Source organism: Phyllostomus hastatus, unplaced genomic scaffold (genome assembly GCF_019186645.2).
Source record: "Phyllostomus hastatus isolate PE091 unplaced genomic scaffold, TTU_PhHast_1.1 phas_scaffold_1066, whole genome shotgun sequence".
NCBI classification, from domain to species: Eukaryota; Metazoa; Chordata; class Mammalia; order Chiroptera; family Phyllostomidae; genus Phyllostomus; species Phyllostomus hastatus.
Genome location: NW_025334004.1, coordinates 6,289,128 through 6,310,812, shown reverse-complemented (window position 1 = coordinate 6,310,812; position 21,685 = coordinate 6,289,128). Strand labels below are relative to the sequence as shown.

Below are 21,685 nucleotides of genomic sequence, written 5' to 3'. Positions count from 1 at the left end.
CTCCTGCTAAGTGGTCCCAGGCACGGCACTAGCAGCAGCCAGCCTAGATCACAGCTTGGCTTAGCCTGGAAATCTCCAAGCCCAGCACAAGTAGCAGCCATCTCATATTGCTTTATAGTGCAGGCAGGGTAGCCCTGGGCAAAATACAGGTGGGGCCTGACCTTGACCTGCCCCACCCAGGGAACCCCAGAGTTGTGCACTCCATAGACAGCTACAGACCATGTCAAAGCACTACCACCCTGCCCCTGCACAGCTGATCCTCCATGGAGGGTGGAGGTTGGTGGTCAGCAATCACAGCTAATACTTGCAGCAGACTGGCCCAGGTAAATCCCTCCCATTGATCTGCCAAACAGCAACCAAGGCTCAATTACAAGAAGAGGATATACTCAACTACAAGAGGAGTGGGTACCCAGTTTGGGTGATAGGGGAGGCTGTGCCACTGGACCCTACAGGACATCTACTATAGTAGGTCATGCTATTAAGACAGGGAGTATTAGAAGCTCTACCTAATATATAGAAACAAACACAGGGAGGCTGCCAAAATGAGCAGACAAAGAAACATGGCCCAAATAAAAGAACAGATGAAAACTACAGAAAAAGAACTACACAAAAGGGAGATAAGCAATCTATCAGATGCAGAATTCAAAACACTGGTTACAAGGATGCTCAAGTAACTTAGTGAGAACCTCAACAGCATGAAAGAAATCCAGTCAGAAATGAAGGATACACTAATCGAAGTAAAGAACAATTTACGGGGAAACAACCATAGAGCCCTCCCCTCCAAAAAAAAAAAAAACCAAAACAACAACGAGGATAGTTAAGCAGACTCTGGGACAGTATTCCAACATTTGCATCATGAGGTGCCAGAAGAAGGGAAAGAGAAGTAAATTGGAAATCTATTTGAAAAAATAATGAAAGAAAACTTCCCTTATTTGGTGAAGGAAATAGACATGCAAGTCCAGGAAGCACAGAGACTCCCAAACAAGATGGATGCAAAGAGGCCCACTCCAAGACACATCCTAATTAAAATGCCAAAGGTTAAAGATAAAGAGAGAATCTTAAAAGCAGCAAGAAAAAAGCAGTTAGTTACCTACAGGGGAATTCTCATAAGACTGTCAGCTGATTTCTCAAAAGAAACTCTGCTGGATACAAGGGACTGGCAAGAAATATTCAAAGTCATGAAAAGCAGGGACCTACAGCCAAGATTACTCTACCCAGAAAAGATATCATTTAGAATCCAAGGGTAGATGAAGAACTTCCCACACAAAAGAAAACTAAAGGAGTTCATCATCACCAAACCACTATTATATGAACTATTAAAGGGACTTATTTAAGAAAAAGATAAAAAACTATCAAAAGATCAAAAAATAAAGTCAAAACTATGAACAATAAAATGGCAATAAGTACATATTTATCAAACAATTGAATCTAAAAAACAAACCAAGCAAACAAGAAGGACAGACAGAATCATGTATATGGAGAGTGTTTTAATGGATGCCAGATGGGAAGAGGGTGTTTAGGAATGGGTGAAGAGGTGAGGGGATTCAGAAGTACAAATAGGTAGGTACAAAATAGCCATGAGGATGTAAAGTACAGTATAGGAAAAGGAGTAGCCCAAGAACTTATACACATGACCTGTGGACATGAACAATGGTGTGGGGATTGCCTGAGGGGGTGGAGTTTGCTGGGTGAAAGGGGGTGAAGGGAGAAAAATTGGGACAAATGTAATAGCATAATCCATAAAATATAAAATAAAAAACAAAAAAATATGATAGTAAGGTGGGTTGTTGCTTTATCACTGAATGACTTGTGGCCTTTGGTAAGTCATTTCATTTCTCTGATTTCACCAGAATGGGAAAAACTTCCTTTCTTAGGTCAATATACACCACTACATATTTAATAAATGCTAATACATAACTACATTTTTCTAATTTAAAATATTTTGGTTTTTTAGAGTAGTAATCAAATTATAACTGTTCAAAAACACTTTCAATGGGAGTTCAGCAATAGAAAATACTGTCTGCAGAAAGATGTTATGATTCCTTGACATCTTGGGGAAATATTTTAGGAAAATAGCCACAGGTATAAAACAATTATAGTAAGAAGTATAAACTCTTGAAATTTAAAAATATCACATTTATTACTGAGAACATTTTTAAAAGATGATGGACTATCTTGATGTAGTGTATCTTAGCTTTACTTAAATATACAAATTTCAAGATTCAAGAACATGTCAATTCTTAAAGATTATAGCGTTTGAATTAGTAATATTATCTTGCAACTGTAACTCAAATTATTTTTTTTTAAAAACTTCTATTTTTGTAAGAAGTTTATAATTGATTTACAGTACCTAAAAATAATCAAAAGCCTAAATGTTCATCCCTGAGTGAACTGCTGGACACAATGGTATATTAGGAGTAACAGTTATTCAGATTAAGTTATTGGGATAAGAAAATCTATTGGAAATGATGAGTGAAAATATAGACCTCAGAATGATATAAAAAAGAATGTAAATAGTGCCTCGTTTAGAATATCGTTTTGTTCCATTTTATTTTGTTTAACTGTTAAAACTTAGATCTCTCTATTTAACTTTTATGTTTAGATGATTAAATATGTTAAAGGAAAGAAAATAATTACTTGTTAAAATTTGCGTGATTATTTTAAACATTGTAAGCTAAATTACAAGAGATATATTTCATGCCACTTCTATCATACTTGTGTGTGTGTGTGTGTGTGTGTGTGTGTGTGTGTGGTGGCGGTGGGAAACCTCCCTGTGTGAAAGAATTCTGGGAGGGGCATAGTGGGGGAGGCCCCTTCTGTCCCACTGATAATGCGTCCATTCACTGGGAATGGGCTAAAACAGACTAATCTCCTGCAGTCCCTCCCTTTACCCTAATAAGGCTCTGCCACCTCTGATAGAACTGGGTAAGCTTCTGAGGAATAATCTGAAATTATCTGGGGGATAGTTTATTGGAGGGTGGAGAAGGGAGGGGGTGTGGAGGTGGTAATTATCAGTCATTGCTCTGCCTTCGTGTTTCCACGGGATTTTAAAACACGATGTTTTAGACAGTAAGCGATTTTCTCCCAGGAGAACTTTTCAGTGGCGTTGCTGCTGTTGTCCACTGGAAACCAGCGCCCAGAAAGTCTGGGGAGGGGGATTCTCAGGTTCGTGTGCTGGGGCCAAGGGTTGGGTCAGTAGCAGTCTCTGCCTCTGTCCCCAGGTCTGAGGGATGCTGCTGTCCCGGCCCTGCCACCACGGAAACACCCAGGGGTACCAGAAGAGCCAACCTGAACCATGAATCCTCTGAGGCTGCGAGCGTCGCTCCAGCTGCTGCAGCTGTTGCTGCTGGGTGGCTGCCTCGTCGCGGCCTCGGGAAAGAACGAGGGGGCGGCAGGAGGTGCGGCAGAGTCAGCCCCGGGTCTCGTGGGCGGCTCTTCGGGCCGCTTCATCAGCCCGGAGCACCAAGCATGCAGCTGGCAGCTCCTGCTGTCCGCCCCAGGGCCGGCGGCGGGCAGCGAGCTGTCGCTGAGCTGCCAGGGCCCGGACGGGGAGCGCCACCAGTGCGCCTACCGCGGGGAGCCAGGGCGCTGCGCAGCCTACGCCGCCCGCGGCTCTCACTACTGGAAGCAGGTGCTGGGCGGGCTGCGCAGGAAGCGGCGGCCGTGCCAGGACCCCGCGCCGCTCAAAGCTCGCCTGTGCTCGGGCAAGAAGGGCCGCGGCGCCGAGCTTCGCCTGGTGCCCAGCGGGTCCCCGCCCGCCGGCCCCACTGCGGCGGGCTTCCCTCGGGATCCCAAGCCGCGAGCCAGGAGCCGGGGACGGCCCCGAGAGCCAGCGATCGGCCCCGCCGCGAGGGTCCCGCATCCTCCGAGCACGCGCTCCAAACGGAAGCCCTCTGAGAAGAAGACTAAAGGGGGCAAGAGGAAAGCGGCCTCGGACCCGGACGAGGAGCGACTCCTGGGCACAAGGCCGGATCCCGACGGGCTGGATGTGAACGCGAAGCTCACGGAGACGTACTGCGCGGAGAAGTGGCACTCCCTCTGCAACTTCTTTGTTAGTTTCTGGAACGGCTGAGGTTGCCGACCTGGGGAGGGACGTGGGGGGTCGGGGAGGTGGTGCTCAGCTAGGGGAAGGGAAGCGAAGGGCACCACCTTAGGCGGTGAGGTGCCGAGCAGAGAGTAAGAAGGAGTCCCAGGTTCTAGAATGGAGGTGGGGAGGGAGTGGGGCTTGAGGTGAGAGTGTTAGGGATATGGGGAACCTCTGAGACGGCAAAGAAGTTAAAAATTTTGAAGAGTATCCATCCTGATTGAGGCCAGAAGAAATAGTGAAAACAGAAGTAGGCATACCTTAAATGTGTAAAAGTGTACACTGGGGAGAGAGGTGGGTACAGAGACAGATTGAAAAAAAATAATGGGAGAAAGTTACTAAAGTGATATGAATCTCTTGTGGGAAGTTGATACAATCTGTATTGTTTAGCATATTTACATTAAAATGTAATCAAACAATTGATAGCCTGGGCCAAGTTGAACTGTATAGGGTCCTCTCACCTCATCAGCCAACAGGATTACCACCTGTTTTTGGTTTTCTTTCTAAATTAGTATTAACTTTAGTGCTGCTAGGTGTCATAGATGACCTCTACAGTGATAGAAGCCACTCACTGGTCAAAATCAACTCTAATGATGGAAGATTTCAGGATGACTGCCCTTGAATTCTTCTAGAATTGCTACTTGTAGAGAGTGATGCCTTGTATTCACAAACTTTCCCATTAACCTTCTCAATTCAGAAGTGAATGGCAGAAGGAAGTTGAGTACTCCAGTAGGTTTAAAAACTACTTTTCATAGTTGATCATTAAAAAACAACAACAACAACAAAAAACACAGCTTCAATTGTAAGTATGTATCTCAGAGTCGTTTGGACCATTATGGAAGTTGTATTTCTGTTTCATATAATTAATTGTTTAACATATTTCATTTTAAATAAGATGTAATGAGAGACTTTGCTCATGTTCAATGCTCAATAAACTGTATGGATAGTTTTAAAGAACTGTCAGTGAGATGAAAATTCTGAATGCATTTGATCAAGTTCTGAGTACACTTTGAAGTAAGTTACTAAACTTACCTCTTGACTTGTCTGCGAGGATGAGAGAGAAGTCTGCATAAGTCAGGAGCCAAAACTGGCAAACCCTGGGCCCTATCAGTGTTCTCTTTGGCCTGCGTGTGGTTGGCTCCCTTTCATTTTTCTTCTCTTTCTCCCTCCCTCCCAAGTTGGATTTGTTGTCAGCATTAAACAATTAGGTAATTTCATAGAAGAAACCAGGTTTCTGAATTGTCTTGAAAAATCAGATCTCGTGACATTGGACCCACGTGGCAACAATTGGCTAACACTGAATATTGGCTGCCCCTTAGATTAGGCATATTTTCTGGTGTTGTCCGTGGCTCCTGCACATCTTATCGATTGACTTCCTTCGTATTGCAGGCCTGAACCCATGAGACATTTAAGTCACTGCCCAGTATAGGGTTTTTATATTTTGTTGACCTTCTGTTCCTCTCACTTCCTCTCCTTTAAAATCATGGCCAATGCAACAATCTTACAGATACCTAATATTTCTTGAACTTTCTCCTCTCTGACCAGCCTCTAGGAAATGTAAACAAACTATCTTTTACCAATTCTGTACATTCTTGAATTCATACAATCAGCAACAAACATTCAGATCTCGCACAATTTCAGGCCAGGAGTATGAGGTCTCATTTGAGTAACTGACCATTAGATAAAATTCATTGGCCAAAGGAAGGAAGCTCAGAGTAGCTGGAGATCATTCCCTCAATATAGGGACCAATGTATACTTTCTAGAAAAAAGAGCAAAGTTTGGGTGTCATCAGAAAAGGGTATTGGAAATGAAAGAGCAATGTTTAGAATCACTGTTGTACCTCTCCACACAAAAGACAACTTCCAGTTCCTTCCTGTGTGCCCTTTGACCCAGGAAGCTTACCTCTATGGAAGAGGGAGACCAAACTTACTTACCTCTATGGAAGAGGGAGACCAAACTTACTAAGCCAAGTACACTGAGTAGGTTGCTGCCTCTCTGGTCCTTTACTCTTTAAGAAGAGCTATACCAGGACTCTGTCTCAGGAACAAAATATGGACTAAGAGGAGCCAACCACTTGCAGTGGAAGGGAAAAGGACAGATCCTACCATCAGCATTCAGAGTGACTTTGGGTAAGTCCCAGTGTCTCTGATAGGTACACTGAGGGGAGTTGGCCTTGGTTGAACCTGAGGGCCCTAAGGCATACTACTAGCATTGTAGAAACCTATACATAGCTTTTAATACAGATGATAGAATGAAAATCAACAAGTGCTATATGTAGTACGACATGTTATAACCCCAGAAAAATCATGGAGTTAGAAAAGACCTAGAGAAAGACAACCAAAACGACCAGGAAAATAGAGAAGCCTTCTGTATCTGGAGCATCTAGAAAGATTTGGAAGGGTAAGCTAGAAGGAGAAAGCTGCAGGATCAAAATCTCTAAAATAACAAGGATGTACACGGGACACACAGGAATTTTCCCCTGCAGGTGCCATGAGGAGTGAAGGGAAAGTTGGTGGCCACACCGGGGTTAATGGTCGGAGCTGGGCATCAGAAGTAGCAAGCATCTGTAACTCAGTCTATGGAAGATAGAGAATTTATTTAAAATGTAAGACCATCTTGTTTTGATTGTACTTTCCAAGTTATTTCGCAGAGAGCTGACAGAGAAAAGTGGAATTACACCCATGCATTCCATACTGACTTTGCTTTTCTTAACTCATCTTGACTAGGCAAAATCTTTCCAGCCTTAAAGTCTCCTTCTTTTTAAGTTTTCCCTCCACACTAGCAACATATGAATCCTAAAACAGCACTTTCATTCAATGACTCAGCTTATGATCTTAAATAAAAGCAGGATCAGTAACAATGCTGTGGAACTATATAGGAACTTGAGACAAAAGGAAAATCGGTAATAATGATTCTTTCTTTCTTTTTTCTAGATTTTATTTATTTATTTTTAGAGAGAGAAGAAGAGAGGGAGAAAGAGAGGGATAGAAACATCATTGTGTGGTTGCCTCTTGCATGACCCCATCTGGGAACCTGGCCCACAACCCAGGTATGTTCCCTGACTGGGAATCGAACTGGCGACCCGTTGGTTTGCAGGCTGGCATTCAATCCACTGAGTTACACCAGCCATGGCCCAACTTTATTTCAAAATTCAATTTTTGTTCATTATGGATTGTTTTGCATTAAGTTTGATTTTTAAAATATTGCATTAAAATATCTTGATTACTGAGTTCATTGGTACTCCCTTCCATTTTGCATCCTAGGCTCACTCCTCTCATTTGCCTCCTTCAAGCCCTGACCCTGGGAGGCAGTTCTGCACTGTGGGCAAGCACTGGTTTTGGAGTCAGACATGGCTAGTTTGAATATTAGTCCTGTCTGCCATTTAACTCTAGGTGACTTTGAGAAATCTCTCCATGTTTCTCTTTTCTCTTCTTAAGAGAAGAATAATGTCTAACTTCCAGAGTTATCATGAATAAATTATGTGACATATTGGATACTACCCAGCACCATACAATACTTGGTATATAATAGGTACCAAATAAATATTACCTCTCCTTCTCTTAAAAGAGAGTAAATTTTAAGTCAATTAACTTAATTAAACAATAAATAAACAATTTTTGATGCCATTCGAAATGCCCTGGACTCTGGTGGTAAGGAAAGGGTCAGGGAGCGGAGATACCCTGACATATAACCAGCCTTCCACAAGTTAGAATTAGGATTACACCACAAAACCATTAGAAAACAACAACAACAACAAAAATTAGATTTCTACATGTAAAAGACTAGGAAGATGAAAGGTGAGTGTAGGTCTGTTATCTGGGAAGCCTACCTAGGAGATATTAGCTTGAGGTAAATGATGATGTCATTCGAGAAATATCTGTCAGGGGTGGGTTGTGGGGAGAAGTGATATAAACCTAAAAGTCTGGGCCAAGCCATCCTCTGCCTCTAAGCCTAATCCTGGGCAACTCAAAACCATTTTTGTGCCTCATATGGCATAAAGAAAAAATACATACTATGCTACTGAATGTTCGAGGAAACAAACACTCCTAGATAACACTGGTGGGAGCACACATTGGTATGTTTCAGGAATAGCAACATACCTCTGGTTTCTTAATTATTCTTTGTAAACTGCCAGTTATTTACCCAAAGTCCAATCTCTCTTTCTTCTGGGTGCATGCCACCTAGCCAGAGACAGTTTCCACACTTCATTGGAGATAGGTGTGATCAAATGACTTAATTTTTGCCGATGATGTGTACAAGTTTTTTTAACTGCTTTGTTTTGGACTTTCCTTTCCCCTTCTGCGGGGGCGGGGGGGGGGGGGGCGGGTGAACCTAGGTGTCCTGGGAAGGTAACTTTTAACCATGGAGAAGAATGCAGTACCCTAGAGGATGGCAGAGCAACAAGATGGAAGGAATCTGGGTCCTGCATAACCTCATAGAAAACTGCCTCTCCATTCTACATAGGCCAAACATTTCCACGAGAGGAAAATAAAATGCGTAGTTCATCTTCATTATTCATAGATTCTATAGCTGTGAATTCTCCTACTCACTAAAATTTGTCACCAAAATCAATACTTATGGCACTTTTTCAGTCATCCGAGACATGTGCATGTCCAAAATGGTGAAAAATTTGAGTGGGCCAACCAGAACGTTCCCAACTGAGGTTCAGCAAGGCAGTGCTCTGCCTTATCGTTTCAACTCATACTGTAAACAAGGTTCTTTTTTGTGTATGTGCAGTACCATGTTTTGTTGAATTTTTGTGCTTTATTGGTAATTTCACTATATGGCTCCCAAATATAGTGCTGAAGTGCTGTCTAGTATTCCTACACGCAAGAAAGCCGTGATGTGTCTTAAAGAGAAATACGTATGTTAGATAAGTTTTGTTCAGGCATGACTTACAGTACTATTGGCCATGAATTCAATGTTAACGAATCAGCAGTGTAGACTAAATAAGGTGCCTTTAAGCAGAAACACACAGAAAACGAGGTTATGTGTGGATCAGTGAATGGGAATGTCATGACCAGAGGCTTGCAGAAATCTAATCCTGTATTCTCCCATGACCAATGGTTGAGTACTTGCTAATTCCATGCTCACACCAACTTTATAGAACATAACTACTTACACTGACTTTACAGAGTGTAACTCTTACAAATAATGAGAATTGACTGTATTTCTTATTTAATCCCTTTTAGCCTCAGATTAACCTTTACCTTAACTAATACAAGATTCCAGTGCAATTGTTACTAGTTGGAAAGAAATACATTTATTGATCCTAAGCCATACATTGTGTCATCGATGTTCCCAGAGGAAACACAGGACACACTCAGAAGGGGAACAGAAGAGTTTAATTAAGAAACTATTTTAAACAGACTCTAGACACAGAGAACAGACCGATGGGGGACAGAAGGGAGGGAGGTTGGGAGACTGGATGGAAAAGGTGAAGGGGTTAAGATGTACAAATTGATAGTTACAAAATAGTCATGAGGATGTAAAGTACAGCACAAGGAATATAGTCCATAATATTGTAATACCTATATGTGGTGCCAGGTAGGTGCCAGACTTACTGGGGGACCACTTTGTAAGTTATATAAACATGTAACTGCTATACCGTATACCAGAAACTGGTACAATATTGAATGTCAGCTGTAATTGAAAAATGAAATTTAAAGTACAAGTGACCAAAAACCTATTTAAAAATTTTTGGAGTAAGGGGACTGTACCGGGGTGAGTAGTGTCCCCTGCAGATTCATGTTTTTCCCAGAACCTGTCGATTTCATAACTGACAGCAACAGAGACATTAGACACCATTCTCTGTCTCCTGTCTGGCGAGGAAAGAAGTGTAGTAAGTAAAGAATATGTTAACAATCCAGCCCAACAGAATATTTTACTGAGTATACGTGTGTATATGCTCAATTGATCTGCCGAGGACTGGACAGAGGTCGAGCTTGTGGCCCACAAAACGAAAATGACACTTGTAATCAGTTTTGTTTCCGCTAAGTTTTGGTCAGACTACAGAATATTCCCCATTATAATGGGAAAAGAGAAATACAGAGACTTTGAATTGTCCCCCTAGGAGAGTCACAAAGATGACATATCTTTGAGGAAAGGCGTATCAAAGTAAGTCCTCTAAGAATGACATGACAAGATTACTGGGGGAAATGCCTAGGAATGATAAAAAGGGAGAGGGCAGAAACAGGGTGGGGGGAGAGGCTGTGAGTCCTATGTGAGGAGAGTGGGAGGAAGGAGGATAGTTTAGGAAGAGACTTAACTCTGTGCAGCTCTAAGGAAACCTTAGGCAGGTGGCCTCAGCAGTGACTGAAGGAACACCACATTGGACAGAAATGGCCTATTCCTAGCTCCCTTGCAGACAGTCATTGGCTGGAGGTGGCCCAGGAAGAACACGGTCTAGGTGTGAACACTGTGGTGGATTCTGAAGGTGCTGTCACTGGACACTGTCAGCTAATTGCACTGTTAATGGTGGGCTCTCGTTTAGAGAAAGATTTGAGCAGTACATTCCCATGGCTGCTACAAAAGTTTAATAAAAGGTAATGTTTCAGTTTGGTCGAGGCATGATTTAGGTCTTTTTTCCTTTCACCATCACAAAAAATATATTATAGCTAAAAGCTACTAAGAGTTTTAGTGAAGGAGACCAGCATGCATGAGTTCAAATCTTGGTATTACCACTAACCAACTTCATGACCTTGGACAATTGCCTTCATCTCTCTGAGCTTCGGTCTTCTACATAGAATAGGGAAGAGAAGAATAGTACTTTCCCCATGGGGTTATTGAGAGGATTCAGTGAGATCCACTGTGCTCATGTAAAGCACAGTGCTCGACACACACTGCAAGCATCTAATAAATGTATCCTTAGTGTTCCCATTTCCTTTAGAATACCAATGCAGACATCTAGAGGGAACTTGCAATCTTAAAGGGCACTTACACAAAATGGTGATGGGTAACACTCCACCTCAGCTAGGAACAGCATAAAAAGAAATAAGCAAGACGTGCATAGTTGTAGAAGAGAGAACAATATGCAGTGTTCACATCCCTAATGTGGAAGCAATGGGGTATGTGAGATCTCTTTCCATTAGGACTTGAAAGGAGGTGAGAATGTTTCTGGCCTTGAAGCCTTGGGGACTACAGCTCTCCTCCCAACTCTGCAGCTTTCTTAAAACTTCAAAGAACAGCTCTCCTTACTTCCTGACCAATGCTTACTGAGGCAGAGCTTTGATGAATTTACCCCTGGTTTGTCCTTCCTGTGACCTCTGGTTCACCATATTCAAACTCTTCCCCATTTCAATTTTCAAAAGCAGGCATGGAAGCAGACCGAAGCCCTCCTTTCCTTTTTAAAGCTAGGTGTTGGCTTCAGCCACAGTAAAATTATTGAATCGTTCATCACGGCAGGCAACAAGCAGAAAAGATAATGAAAGATGCCATTAATAATGAGGTAAGATACCTAAGAAAAAACTAAGTAAGAAATATGCAAGAGCTGCATGAAGGATACCGAACTACTTTTCAGAGCAGAAAAGAAAGACATGAAAAATAAAAACATAGATGAATTTATCATTATCATTATTATTATTAGATAAGCATTAACATTTTAAAAATCTCAATCTATAAATAATCTGCACATATAAATATGACTTCAACAAAACTACCAACAGGATTTTGGGGTCTGTGAGGACTAGACAAACTGTTTCTAAAGTTTTAAAGGAAAATCAAAATGAACTTGGGGGCCAGAGGAATGCAGGGTTGTATGTTTCAGAGAGGGACAAAAAGGATGCTTTCATTGAGGGTACAACTTGAAATGGCTAAATACAGAATTTCCCAGAGGACTGTTGGCAGCATAGTGCCAGGCAATGTAAGTGACATGAGGGGACTGTTTCTAGGTAACCACAGGGACCCTCCATGAAAAGCCAGAAGCTTCCGACCAGCACTTCAGTCGACAGTTGCCTCCTTTGAGCTGGGTGGTCATGTGATCATGGTGGGGCTGGAGACCCCAAACCTTTGATCTGGGTGTTCTTTTGTTCCCTTGCACAATGAACACAATGGGAAGGATTCTTCTCCACATGGAGGCAAGGTTAGGGCCCTTTTGCATTGATTTTAAGAGGCGGACAAAGAGGTGAAGGGAAGACAGCCAGTGTGGGACCTCCAGGAGGGTGAGATGTCACAGTTTATGTTTAGTCATATGTAAGTATTGCTCGGCAGTGCCCTGGGATGAAATATTTACCAGCATTTAGATGCAGTTATTTATCTTTCTCTCTTCTTATCCCTTTAAATTATTGCCCAAGGCTTGAGAATGCTCTCAATTAAAATTTTTTAATTAAAAATTTTTTTGAAAAGGCAAACTAAAGCTGAACACACACACACACACACACACACACACACAGAATTGGAACATTTGGAAAACATACCAGCAGCAGCATGCCTAGAGGAAAGATATTTAGGACTGTCATGTCCTTAATGCCTTAATACCAGCAGTCTCGGCCATGTGGGTATGCAACCAGTTTCTTAGGTGGATTTGAATGTTCCTGCAAAGCTTTGTTAAAAATCCATAACATAAACCCTCAGGAAAATCTGGATGGTGAAACCACTTTGAGTAACTGTGAATGGCTGGCACCTATACAGTGTCACAAAAATTGTCAGTGAGTCACCCAGAATGAAGGAGGACCTCAGTGTAGGATGACAACATGCTTGCCAGAAAGCAAGTAGGCTGCCTGAGGAAAGTTGGGGACAGACGGAAGGCTCAAGAGCTGCTTGTTTGCAAGCAGGAGAATTAGCCTGCTTGGAGGAGCTGTAGGGTGTTGACAGGAGGGGCCGGAAGGGGCCCGTAGGGTTATTTGTCTGCAGCCTCAAGCTCTTAGCAGCCTTAAACGGTGACTACTACTTAGAGGTAGATTTGTTCAAAATAGCAGAGGAAGCCTTCTCTTTTAATACAAAAGCTTCATTTGCCTTTAAAATAATAATAACAATAACTACTGTTTCATGTCTAAATGAGCTTGATTTTTGAAAATGCTCCAGAAAACAATGTAGTCAGCGCTGGTGTTTTGTTTTGGTAATGGAGTTTTACAAAATTCAGTAACATAAAAGTTCCTTTGCTTATCATTTTATCATTTATCTCAAAGTTTGCCACTAGGTCCTCATTGAAATTCATAGACTTCCTGGTACTTGCTAAATATCGAAAGTGAGAGCTCAGCTCTACGGGTGGGGGTGTCCTTTAGGAGATCTGAGAGTTTGTCTTGGTGGCCTATCCCCCTGTCTGAACCCTGAAATTGGCTGGGGAACCATGGCTGCCAATGAATATTTCAGGCTTACAGTTGGGAGGGACCGAAGGCATCCTGTGGGGGAGCTCTGCCCACAGGGCCCCCCGACTGCCACGGATGAGAATAAGTCTACCAAGACATGATCTGCTTGGGGAGGAAAGGTGGCTGATCTCTCGAAGGAGAAGGACCAAGAGCCTTTTCCTCAATGGCTTTTATTGGGTTCGTTTACACAGGAATTCAGGTAAAGCTCATTACTCATTGCCAGGAAGTAAGGATCAAATAACAAGGAACTCTGAGGGCCTATTTTGAGTCAGGGTCAGATAGCTAAAGAGCTGTAAAACTTTGAGGAACAAACTTACCTCTTCTTCGGACCCTTATCATTCAATTGTTAGCATTCTAAACAAAGCAGGTTTCACAGGATTTTACATATTCTTTCTTAGGCCTGATCACCCGAGGAACCAGCTCTTTCCAGCACAGGGCTGCACCACCCTCTGTCATTGTTTCAGGCTTAGGTGGAGCAAGGGAAGTAAGGCAGTGGGAAGTAAGGAAGAGAGATTAGGAGATTCTCTCACAGACAATGAAGACTCAGGCTATTATGACAAAGCCGAGGGGCAAGAGTCCATAACCCCCTTTTGCTGTAGTCCCCAAAGTCCTTCCTTGGGGGCCTCCCACGTAATCATGCCTGTCTCAGGTCGTTTCCCCCTTGGGGGATCTTACCTGTCATTGGCTAACCAACCAAGCATTGGGGGCCAGTTATGGATGAAGTAAAAGGAGCAGAAGCGGAGCTCCTGCCAGGGAGATAAGCTTTTGTCTCCTCAGCGGTTTATAGTCCAAGGTCATTCCCTCCACCTTAGCCTTGGCGGGGATTACAGCTTCTGATACCAGGCAGGGTGGTTCCCAACAGATCCTACACCTTGTGGTGTTGCTCTGGTTGAGTTGCAGTCCACCCCGCAGAAAACCATTCCAGAACCCCAGGGAGGGGCGGGGGGCACTAAACTGAGGAGCAGAGCACATTAAAACAAAAAGTCTGTCCCACTAGAGCCTTTTTGGAAATCCAAGAGGGAGAGGGCAAGACATCAGGGGAGGGCATGGAGATAAGGAATTGGTTCTCAGAGCTGAGGAAATAGGGGGTGGGCAATACTAGGATTATTCAGGCAGAGACATCACACCAAATAAGAGTTGCCTCTCTTGGTCCTTCTCCAACATTTGCAGGGCCTGGGGCAAGAGTGCCGGTGGACGGAAATCCAGATCAAAAGCCTAAATATTAAATAAGCCTAATTCAAGCTAATAATTGTGTTCTATCATTTTACCTTGATACCTTTAAACAACAAATATTTAAACATATACATATGAAAACTCCATTTTTTTTTTGCCCTGGCTGGTGTAGCTCAGTGGATTGAGTGCAGGCTATGAACCAAAGGGTTGCCAGTTCAATTCCCACTCAGAGCACATGCCTGGGTTGCAGGCCAAGTCCCCATTGGGGGCCACATGAGAGGCAAACACACATTGATGTTTCTCTCTCTTTTTTCCCTCCCTTCCCCTCTCTCTAAAAATAGATAAAATCTTTAAAAAATAAATTAAATTTTTTAAAAAAACCCTCAATTTTTACATTAGTGGGAGTTGGTAAAATATCAAAGACATTCGAAGTTAATGATTGTAGTGCACATCTGGCGTTCTGCTGCATTGGTGAGTGCCGGATGAGTAATAACGACATGTAATTTGCGAGTTATTATGTATTTTTGTCTTCATTTCAGCAAAATTGTTAGTTGTGCTGTTTGGATTATAACAGCTTGATTTGTGCTCTATTGCCAGAAATGCAAAGTTAGATGATAATTTTTGAGTCATAACAGTCCTTAGTTTTTTTTTTTATTAATTTCAATTTTGAGATACTTTATTTTGCTGAGGGAGTAGCTACTGGATTTGTCAATAGATATCTTAAATTCAGAAATAAATCCTCAATTGTATAAATCATATTCAAGCACTGTATTGGAATTGCATATGATAAATTAACATTTTTCCAGAAAATATTATAAATATCTTAACATATTTATAAAATATTTTAATTTCATCATATAAGTTGCTATCATGTATAATGTAATGTTTCATCTCTTAAAGCAACATCTAGAACCAAACAATATTTCTAAAGTTCTTTCAAAGTTTCCAATTCAAACATCTCTTTAGCTGAGATTATACTTTGTTCTATAAAGGCCAGAAAATTGGCTTTATTGAAATTATTTTAGGATTATTTATGATTGAATCTTTTCCCTCAACGTCTCTAACCTGTGTGACATAAAAATAATGTTCCAAACTAAAATTCTTGCTACTCCAGAACTATACCACACATATTTGTTTTAAAGCCTTTGTCAATAAAAGCTCATCAATAATAATTCGTATCATTTGTATTTGCTTTTTAATTTGAAAAGCATTTTCTTGAATGGCCTCTTACCTACCTTATGAGATGGCATTTTATGAGTGAGGACACCGGTTAACAGTCATTCAGTGACTTCTCCAAAGACACAGAAGAGAGCTGGAACTTGAACCAAGGTCTTTTCATCACTGCCCCACTCTCCCATCACGAGGCCATAGACCTTGAACACCCTCCGCCAATACTTTCATCCTTCATCCTCTGTGCACCCTTGTCCCGGCTGAGTCAGAATGTCTTTCTGCCAGTCCTACGTCCATAGGCTTATGGATGCATCAGGCCTTTGCACTTGACCAGGGGGAAACCACTCCCAGTGATTTTTTGCCTAATCCCTTCCATTTGGGCCTGCAGACTCCATCATAGCAATCTGGCTCACGTAAAGAGGTCTGATGAATCATCATCTCCTTAGTAAAATGATGGTGTTGGTCTGTATGGTCATATTCAAAACCAGTTCAGTATGAGGCTTATATCTGTCCACCACAAAATAAGAAAAATAAAAATAAGATAGTGTATTTTGATAGAGCTGAATTTTTCAGATTAAGGATTATTCTTAATTTTGAGATAATGTCCCTTCTAATTTTTTTTGTAGGGGTAGAGGGAGATAGGTTTAAATATCCTTTCCTTTATAAAATGATGATACTAGGTCTATAAAATGGTAATTTTAAAAATTGAATGTTCTCACTTGACAAAGTAACTAAGGGGCAACGTATGTCATTCATCTAAATGTGTATTAAGTTGTAATGGTTTTTGGAATTTCAGACATAGCAAAACCACTGGTTTAGGGGATGGTTGAACATTCCCTGACTCCCAGGCATATCACCAGTGGTGTTCTGCCTCAGTGAGCCAACAACTAGCTGATATGAGCTCTCCAAATGTCATTTAGTTAAAATATTAGCCTTGTGCTCAATACACAGCCCTGGCACATGAGCATCACCAATTTCTACCAAATAAATTATGGAAACAGTGATGTAACCTGATGGATGAAACACCTTCCAATTATGCAGGCTTTTTATGTGTTGCTTAAAAGGAGAGCTCTAAATATGTTAATGTCTCAAAGGTAGTGTTTAATGTTAAGAACATGACCTCTGGAGTCAGATAACCAAAGATCAAGTCCCAGCTCCACGTCCTGCCCTGCCATACCCACCAGATAAATTACTTATTCTAAGTCTCAATATCCTCATCTCTAAAATATAAGCAATATAGCCCTGGCTGGTGTGGCTCAGTGGATTGAGTGCTTGCGAGCCAAAAAGTTGCTGGTTCGATTCCCCATTAGGGCAAATGCCTGGGTTCAGGCAGGGTCCTCAGTAGGGGGCGCTCGAGAGGCAATCACACATTGATATTTCTCTCCCTATCTTTCACCCTCCCTTCCCCTCTCTCTAAAAATAAATAAATAAAATCTTTAAAAAAGAGCATTAGATCTTAAAAAAATAAAAATAAAACGGAGGTAATATTAATGGTGTCAATTCTATGACATTGTTCTGAGGAATATATATATATATATATATAAGCGTATATATGTATATGTATGTATATATACTGTCTGACATATAGCAAGTACTCAATACACATTTATTATAGATAAGCCAGGGGAGAAGTCAACAGAAGTGTAGGAAAAGAATTCTGAGGTCCACATATGTGACCAGAACAGTGATGGAACTTGGGGAAAGTTTAAAAATATTTTTAAAGATCACCTAAGAAGAGAAAATAGAATGGTTTACTTAGGACTTGATCAGAGTTACTGTAAAACAGCACAGAAGTCATGGACCCAAAGGGGAGGTAAGAGAGTAAGAGCCTTGGGAGCCAATGGAGAGACTAAGAGCCTTTACCGGACACTTGGCTCTGAAGGCAACCGCCTGGGAAAGGGGACTGTGTTGCATCAGGCTTGGGCCAGACTGCAGAGGAGGAAGCACTCCAGTCTGCACAGGAAAACCACCTGTATACTAGCAGCTTAGCAACAAAGAAAATCTGCCAAAATCTTGGTTTAAAAATGTGCTAACGTTAGGGAAAAGATAGGTCTAGAATAAATGCAGTCCCCAACTTTAAACTCCAGAAATATACTATGCAGACTGAAAATAATAAAATTACATAACAGAATTACCATAAAAAATAAATAACATAACTAAATGCAATGCAATCCATCTGTATTGGATTCTGGATTTTAAAATTTTTAGTTCAAAGGCATTTTTGGAACAACTGAGAAATTTAAATATGACCTATATTTTAAGTGATGTTATTTAATTAGGGTTAATTTTTGTAGGTGTCATAACAGTATTGTGGTTAAGAAGGAAAAGGTCATATTCCTAGTTGCCATATGTAAATTATTTCAAGGTAAAATGTCATGAGATCTACAATATATAATTTAGGAGAAAAAAAATCTCTGTACTGATAGCTGATAAAGCTAATATAGCAAAATAATAACAAGTGCTGAAGCTAGAAGGATAGGGAAATATTCACTTGTATTATTGCACTACACTTTCAACTATTCCATAGATTTGAGTATTTCTGAAGTAAAAAGTTTTAATAAAAACTAAGTGGAAACTGATGAGGCTTCTACTTACGAATATCACAAATTTATGGAAAAGAGAAGAAAAGTAAGAGAGAAGGCCACTCCCTCATTGTTCCCACGTGCAAGGTGTGGAGGAAAAGGCTGCAATTTTAAGAGCTTGCCCGATGCTGGCTTCCCTCTTCTGGACGCTGTGTCCTGACTGCCAGCAAAGGGAGCCACCTACATTTCACCTACTTTTAGCTTCCCGGGGCCCCACGATTACCTTAAAATATTTTCTAAATTATTTGAATTGTAGTTTGAATATATGGTTCTGGGTAAAGTAATTATGGTTGAGTAAATGGTGAAATAAAAAAAAAATTACAACACCGAAAGGCCCACGGGTACATTCAGAGGAAAATGGACTTGGTGCTGCGACAGCGGACAGTGGTCTGCGCGTGGGGTGATGCCCTGCGTCTCCAGGGAGATGGTCTGTGTGCCCGGGGTAGCTCCGTAGCAGGCGCGCACAGGGTTAACCGGGGACCCGGATCCTTTGCATCCTCTGCCCGCCCACATCTCACCATCCTCTGCCCGCCCACATCTCGCTGCCTAAAGGAGTCAGTGGCCTGAGGCCAGTTGAGTGATGTCGCCCCTTCGCATCTGACCTTCCCAGTGGTCCGGCCCCCGCCCATCCCGGACCCCCGCCCCCACGCGCGCTCTCCACAGTCACGTTATTTTCACCGCCATTCATGCGTCCCGGCGTAGTTACAAAGACAGACACATTAAGAAGTCTGCAGGCATCGCAGAAACCAGAAATGCGGGCCCGGAGCGTGGAGAAAATTATGGTGGTTCTGAAGGCCCCCAGTCGCCCAGACTTGTCATCTGACCCCTTCGTGGTGTTACAGGGGGGCCTGTGTTTGCAGATGTTTCGTCTGAATTTTGAAAATAAAGCCTGTACAACTTCAGAAATGTGTATGTGTATGTTTGCGCGCGCGCGCACGCCCTTTTGAAACTTACAAAATGGAGACACTGGTTTGCCTTTGTCTACTTTCATAAGCTATATTTTATAAAACAAACTTTTAAGTAATAGCAAAACCGGGTATTAAACCTATGGAAACCTTAGAGTAAATATATATTTTCATACATAATGCTCCTGAACCAAGTCAAATCATTTAACCTTGTGAAAAACCAAGATTTTTGGATCTTTTGAGAGCTTCAGCTGGCAATATTTCCTACAATATTTTATAAGTCATAGAAAACATAAAATAGTGCAAATGCTTCGTTTTTATTACATGATCAAATAACTATGAAAAAGTGATTAATTGGGCAAAACACAGTGACATTTATTATCATCAGAGAAAGAAAATTGGCATGTACAGAATGAGTAAAATGAAATGTCCAAACAGAAAATTACTTCACTCTTTCAACTAGTACTTAACCAATGATGTTCTAGGCTCTGGGGATTCAAGGGTAAGTGGGACAGCTGGGCTGTCTTGAAGAATCTCCCAGGATTCTGGAAAAGGGATGTTGAGTGCAGTGGCCAGTATTATGAAAAGGTAAGTACCAGGTACTGCAGAAGCCTAGGAGGGATACCCCACAGGGTCAAGGTCATGGCTGTGTGTGGAGGTGATGGGAGAAATGGACTGAGGGAATGCTTCTTGAAGGAAGAAATATTGAATTGAAACTTGAAGAACAGAAATTATGCCAGTAGTTCCCTAACTTTGCTGGATATTAGAATCACCCAGGGAGCTTTTAAAAATCCCTGTGGCCCAGGTTACACTCTAATTCAATCAGAATGCCTAGGAGTGAGAGCCTGGCATCAGTATTTTTAAAAAAGATCTGAGGTAATTGCAAAGCACAGCAAGGTTTGGGGAATTACTAAGGCAAAGGGAATTACTGTTTTTTAGTTTCCTGCAGAAAAACATTTTCTGAGCAGGTGTGTAGTAAGTGCTAGTAATTATCCTTCCTTCTCCTGTGCATTGCCTTGATTCTAGTAATCATTGAGGACATGTTTATTAAAGCTGGGGCAAAAGGTAATCAAACTCTAGGTGTTTAAGAACACTAGGCCTTCTTAAAGGAGGCCCTTTAACACTATCAGCTATTCTGAAACTTACCACGGCAGGTCCTCACCTAAAGAGAAGGTCAACTGCAGCGTTTTGACAACTAGGGAAAAACCTGCTGCCTTTTCATTCTGTGCTAAAATTGTTTCTGCAGAGGCGACAGCGAAAGGACTGTTGTTTCTATCTTCAAATGGCTTTCCCTTCTTTATTAAAAGAACACAAGGACTGCAAAAAATATAAGTACCTCAATCATGAGAGGTCAAGAACAGCCTAAGGAGGAGGCCACGTGAAAGAATACTCCTTCATGTTAGTGGAAGCAAACTGTGCAAGCTGAAAATTAAGGCTCTCTCTACCTGGTCATGAAAAGACCTCTTGCAATTTATCTCTTGCTCTAAAAGGTAGTTCCAGGCCTACAGGCACTTTAAAGGAGAAAAGAGAAAGAAACTTCTTTTAATCCATCTGAAGCAACCTGCGTTTTCATTAGATCAGAGACCACAGAGTATGAACCTCTTCTTTGGGAGAAGGGAGTGCTATTCTCTGACATTCTAAGAGACCTACCAAAACCATAAGTACTAGGACATTGTGCCACTCCTAGAAATTTCCAGGGAGTGAATCCCACACTGGCTCTGTCTTATCTCTATCTCTATCTTGTCACTTGGAATTTTTGCATCTCTCTAGGAAAAGAAGGAAGGCAGATGCCGGGCATTTATTCCCGTTTCCTTGGTCCTCCCTTGAATGAAGCATTGGGTGCAACTGTGACCCCGTGGGATTACCAAAGGGCTATCTTGTGATCTAGATTCAAGTCACAAAGGTCCTCCAAATTCAGGGAATTCTGAGGGGCCAGGGCCAGGAATGAGTCTGGAGGGAGAACACTCTTTTCATTAGTTCTATAATTAATGCACTGAGTCTCAGCCTCTGAAATCAACCAATCAGCACAAAGCCCTGAAAAGCGGAAGCTGACCTACAATGAAGCCATTCACGGGCAAAGCCTATTGACAAGAAAATGTTTAGGGAGAAAATAAATGTGGATTTTGAAGCAGACTCCCAAAACGTAGCTGGGAGCTGTTGCTGAGCCCTGGAAATAAATCAGGCTCTTCCAAATACCTTTTCTTCATGAGCACAATGAGGTAACGCCTCCTTGCATTTATATGCAAGTATTTGCCAAGTATTTTCACAGACATTACCTCATCTGAGCTTCATGGCCACCCTGTCAGGTTGGCAGGGCACACATGATCTTTCCCTTCATTTAATACTGTGAGAAACTGAGGCTCAGAGCAAGTAAGTGTCTTAGGGAAAGGGCTGAGCCCTGGACCCATCCACATCTGACTGTAAAGTGCTCTTTCCACTTCATTTGCATTTCTTCAGATGTGGGC

General features: G+C 41.8%; 1 protein-coding gene across 1 annotated transcript; it reads left to right on the top strand.

Annotated features, from left to right (window-relative positions):
• The first annotated feature begins 3,295 nt into the window (after positions 1-3,295).
• On the top strand, positions 3,296-4,072 carry FGFBP3 (fibroblast growth factor binding protein 3). Its single transcript, XM_045853717.1, has one exon. The coding sequence runs from the start codon at positions 3,296-3,298 to the stop codon at positions 4,070-4,072; it is 777 nt and encodes a 258-aa protein (XP_045709673.1).
• Positions 4,073-21,685: the final 17,613 nt, after the last annotated feature.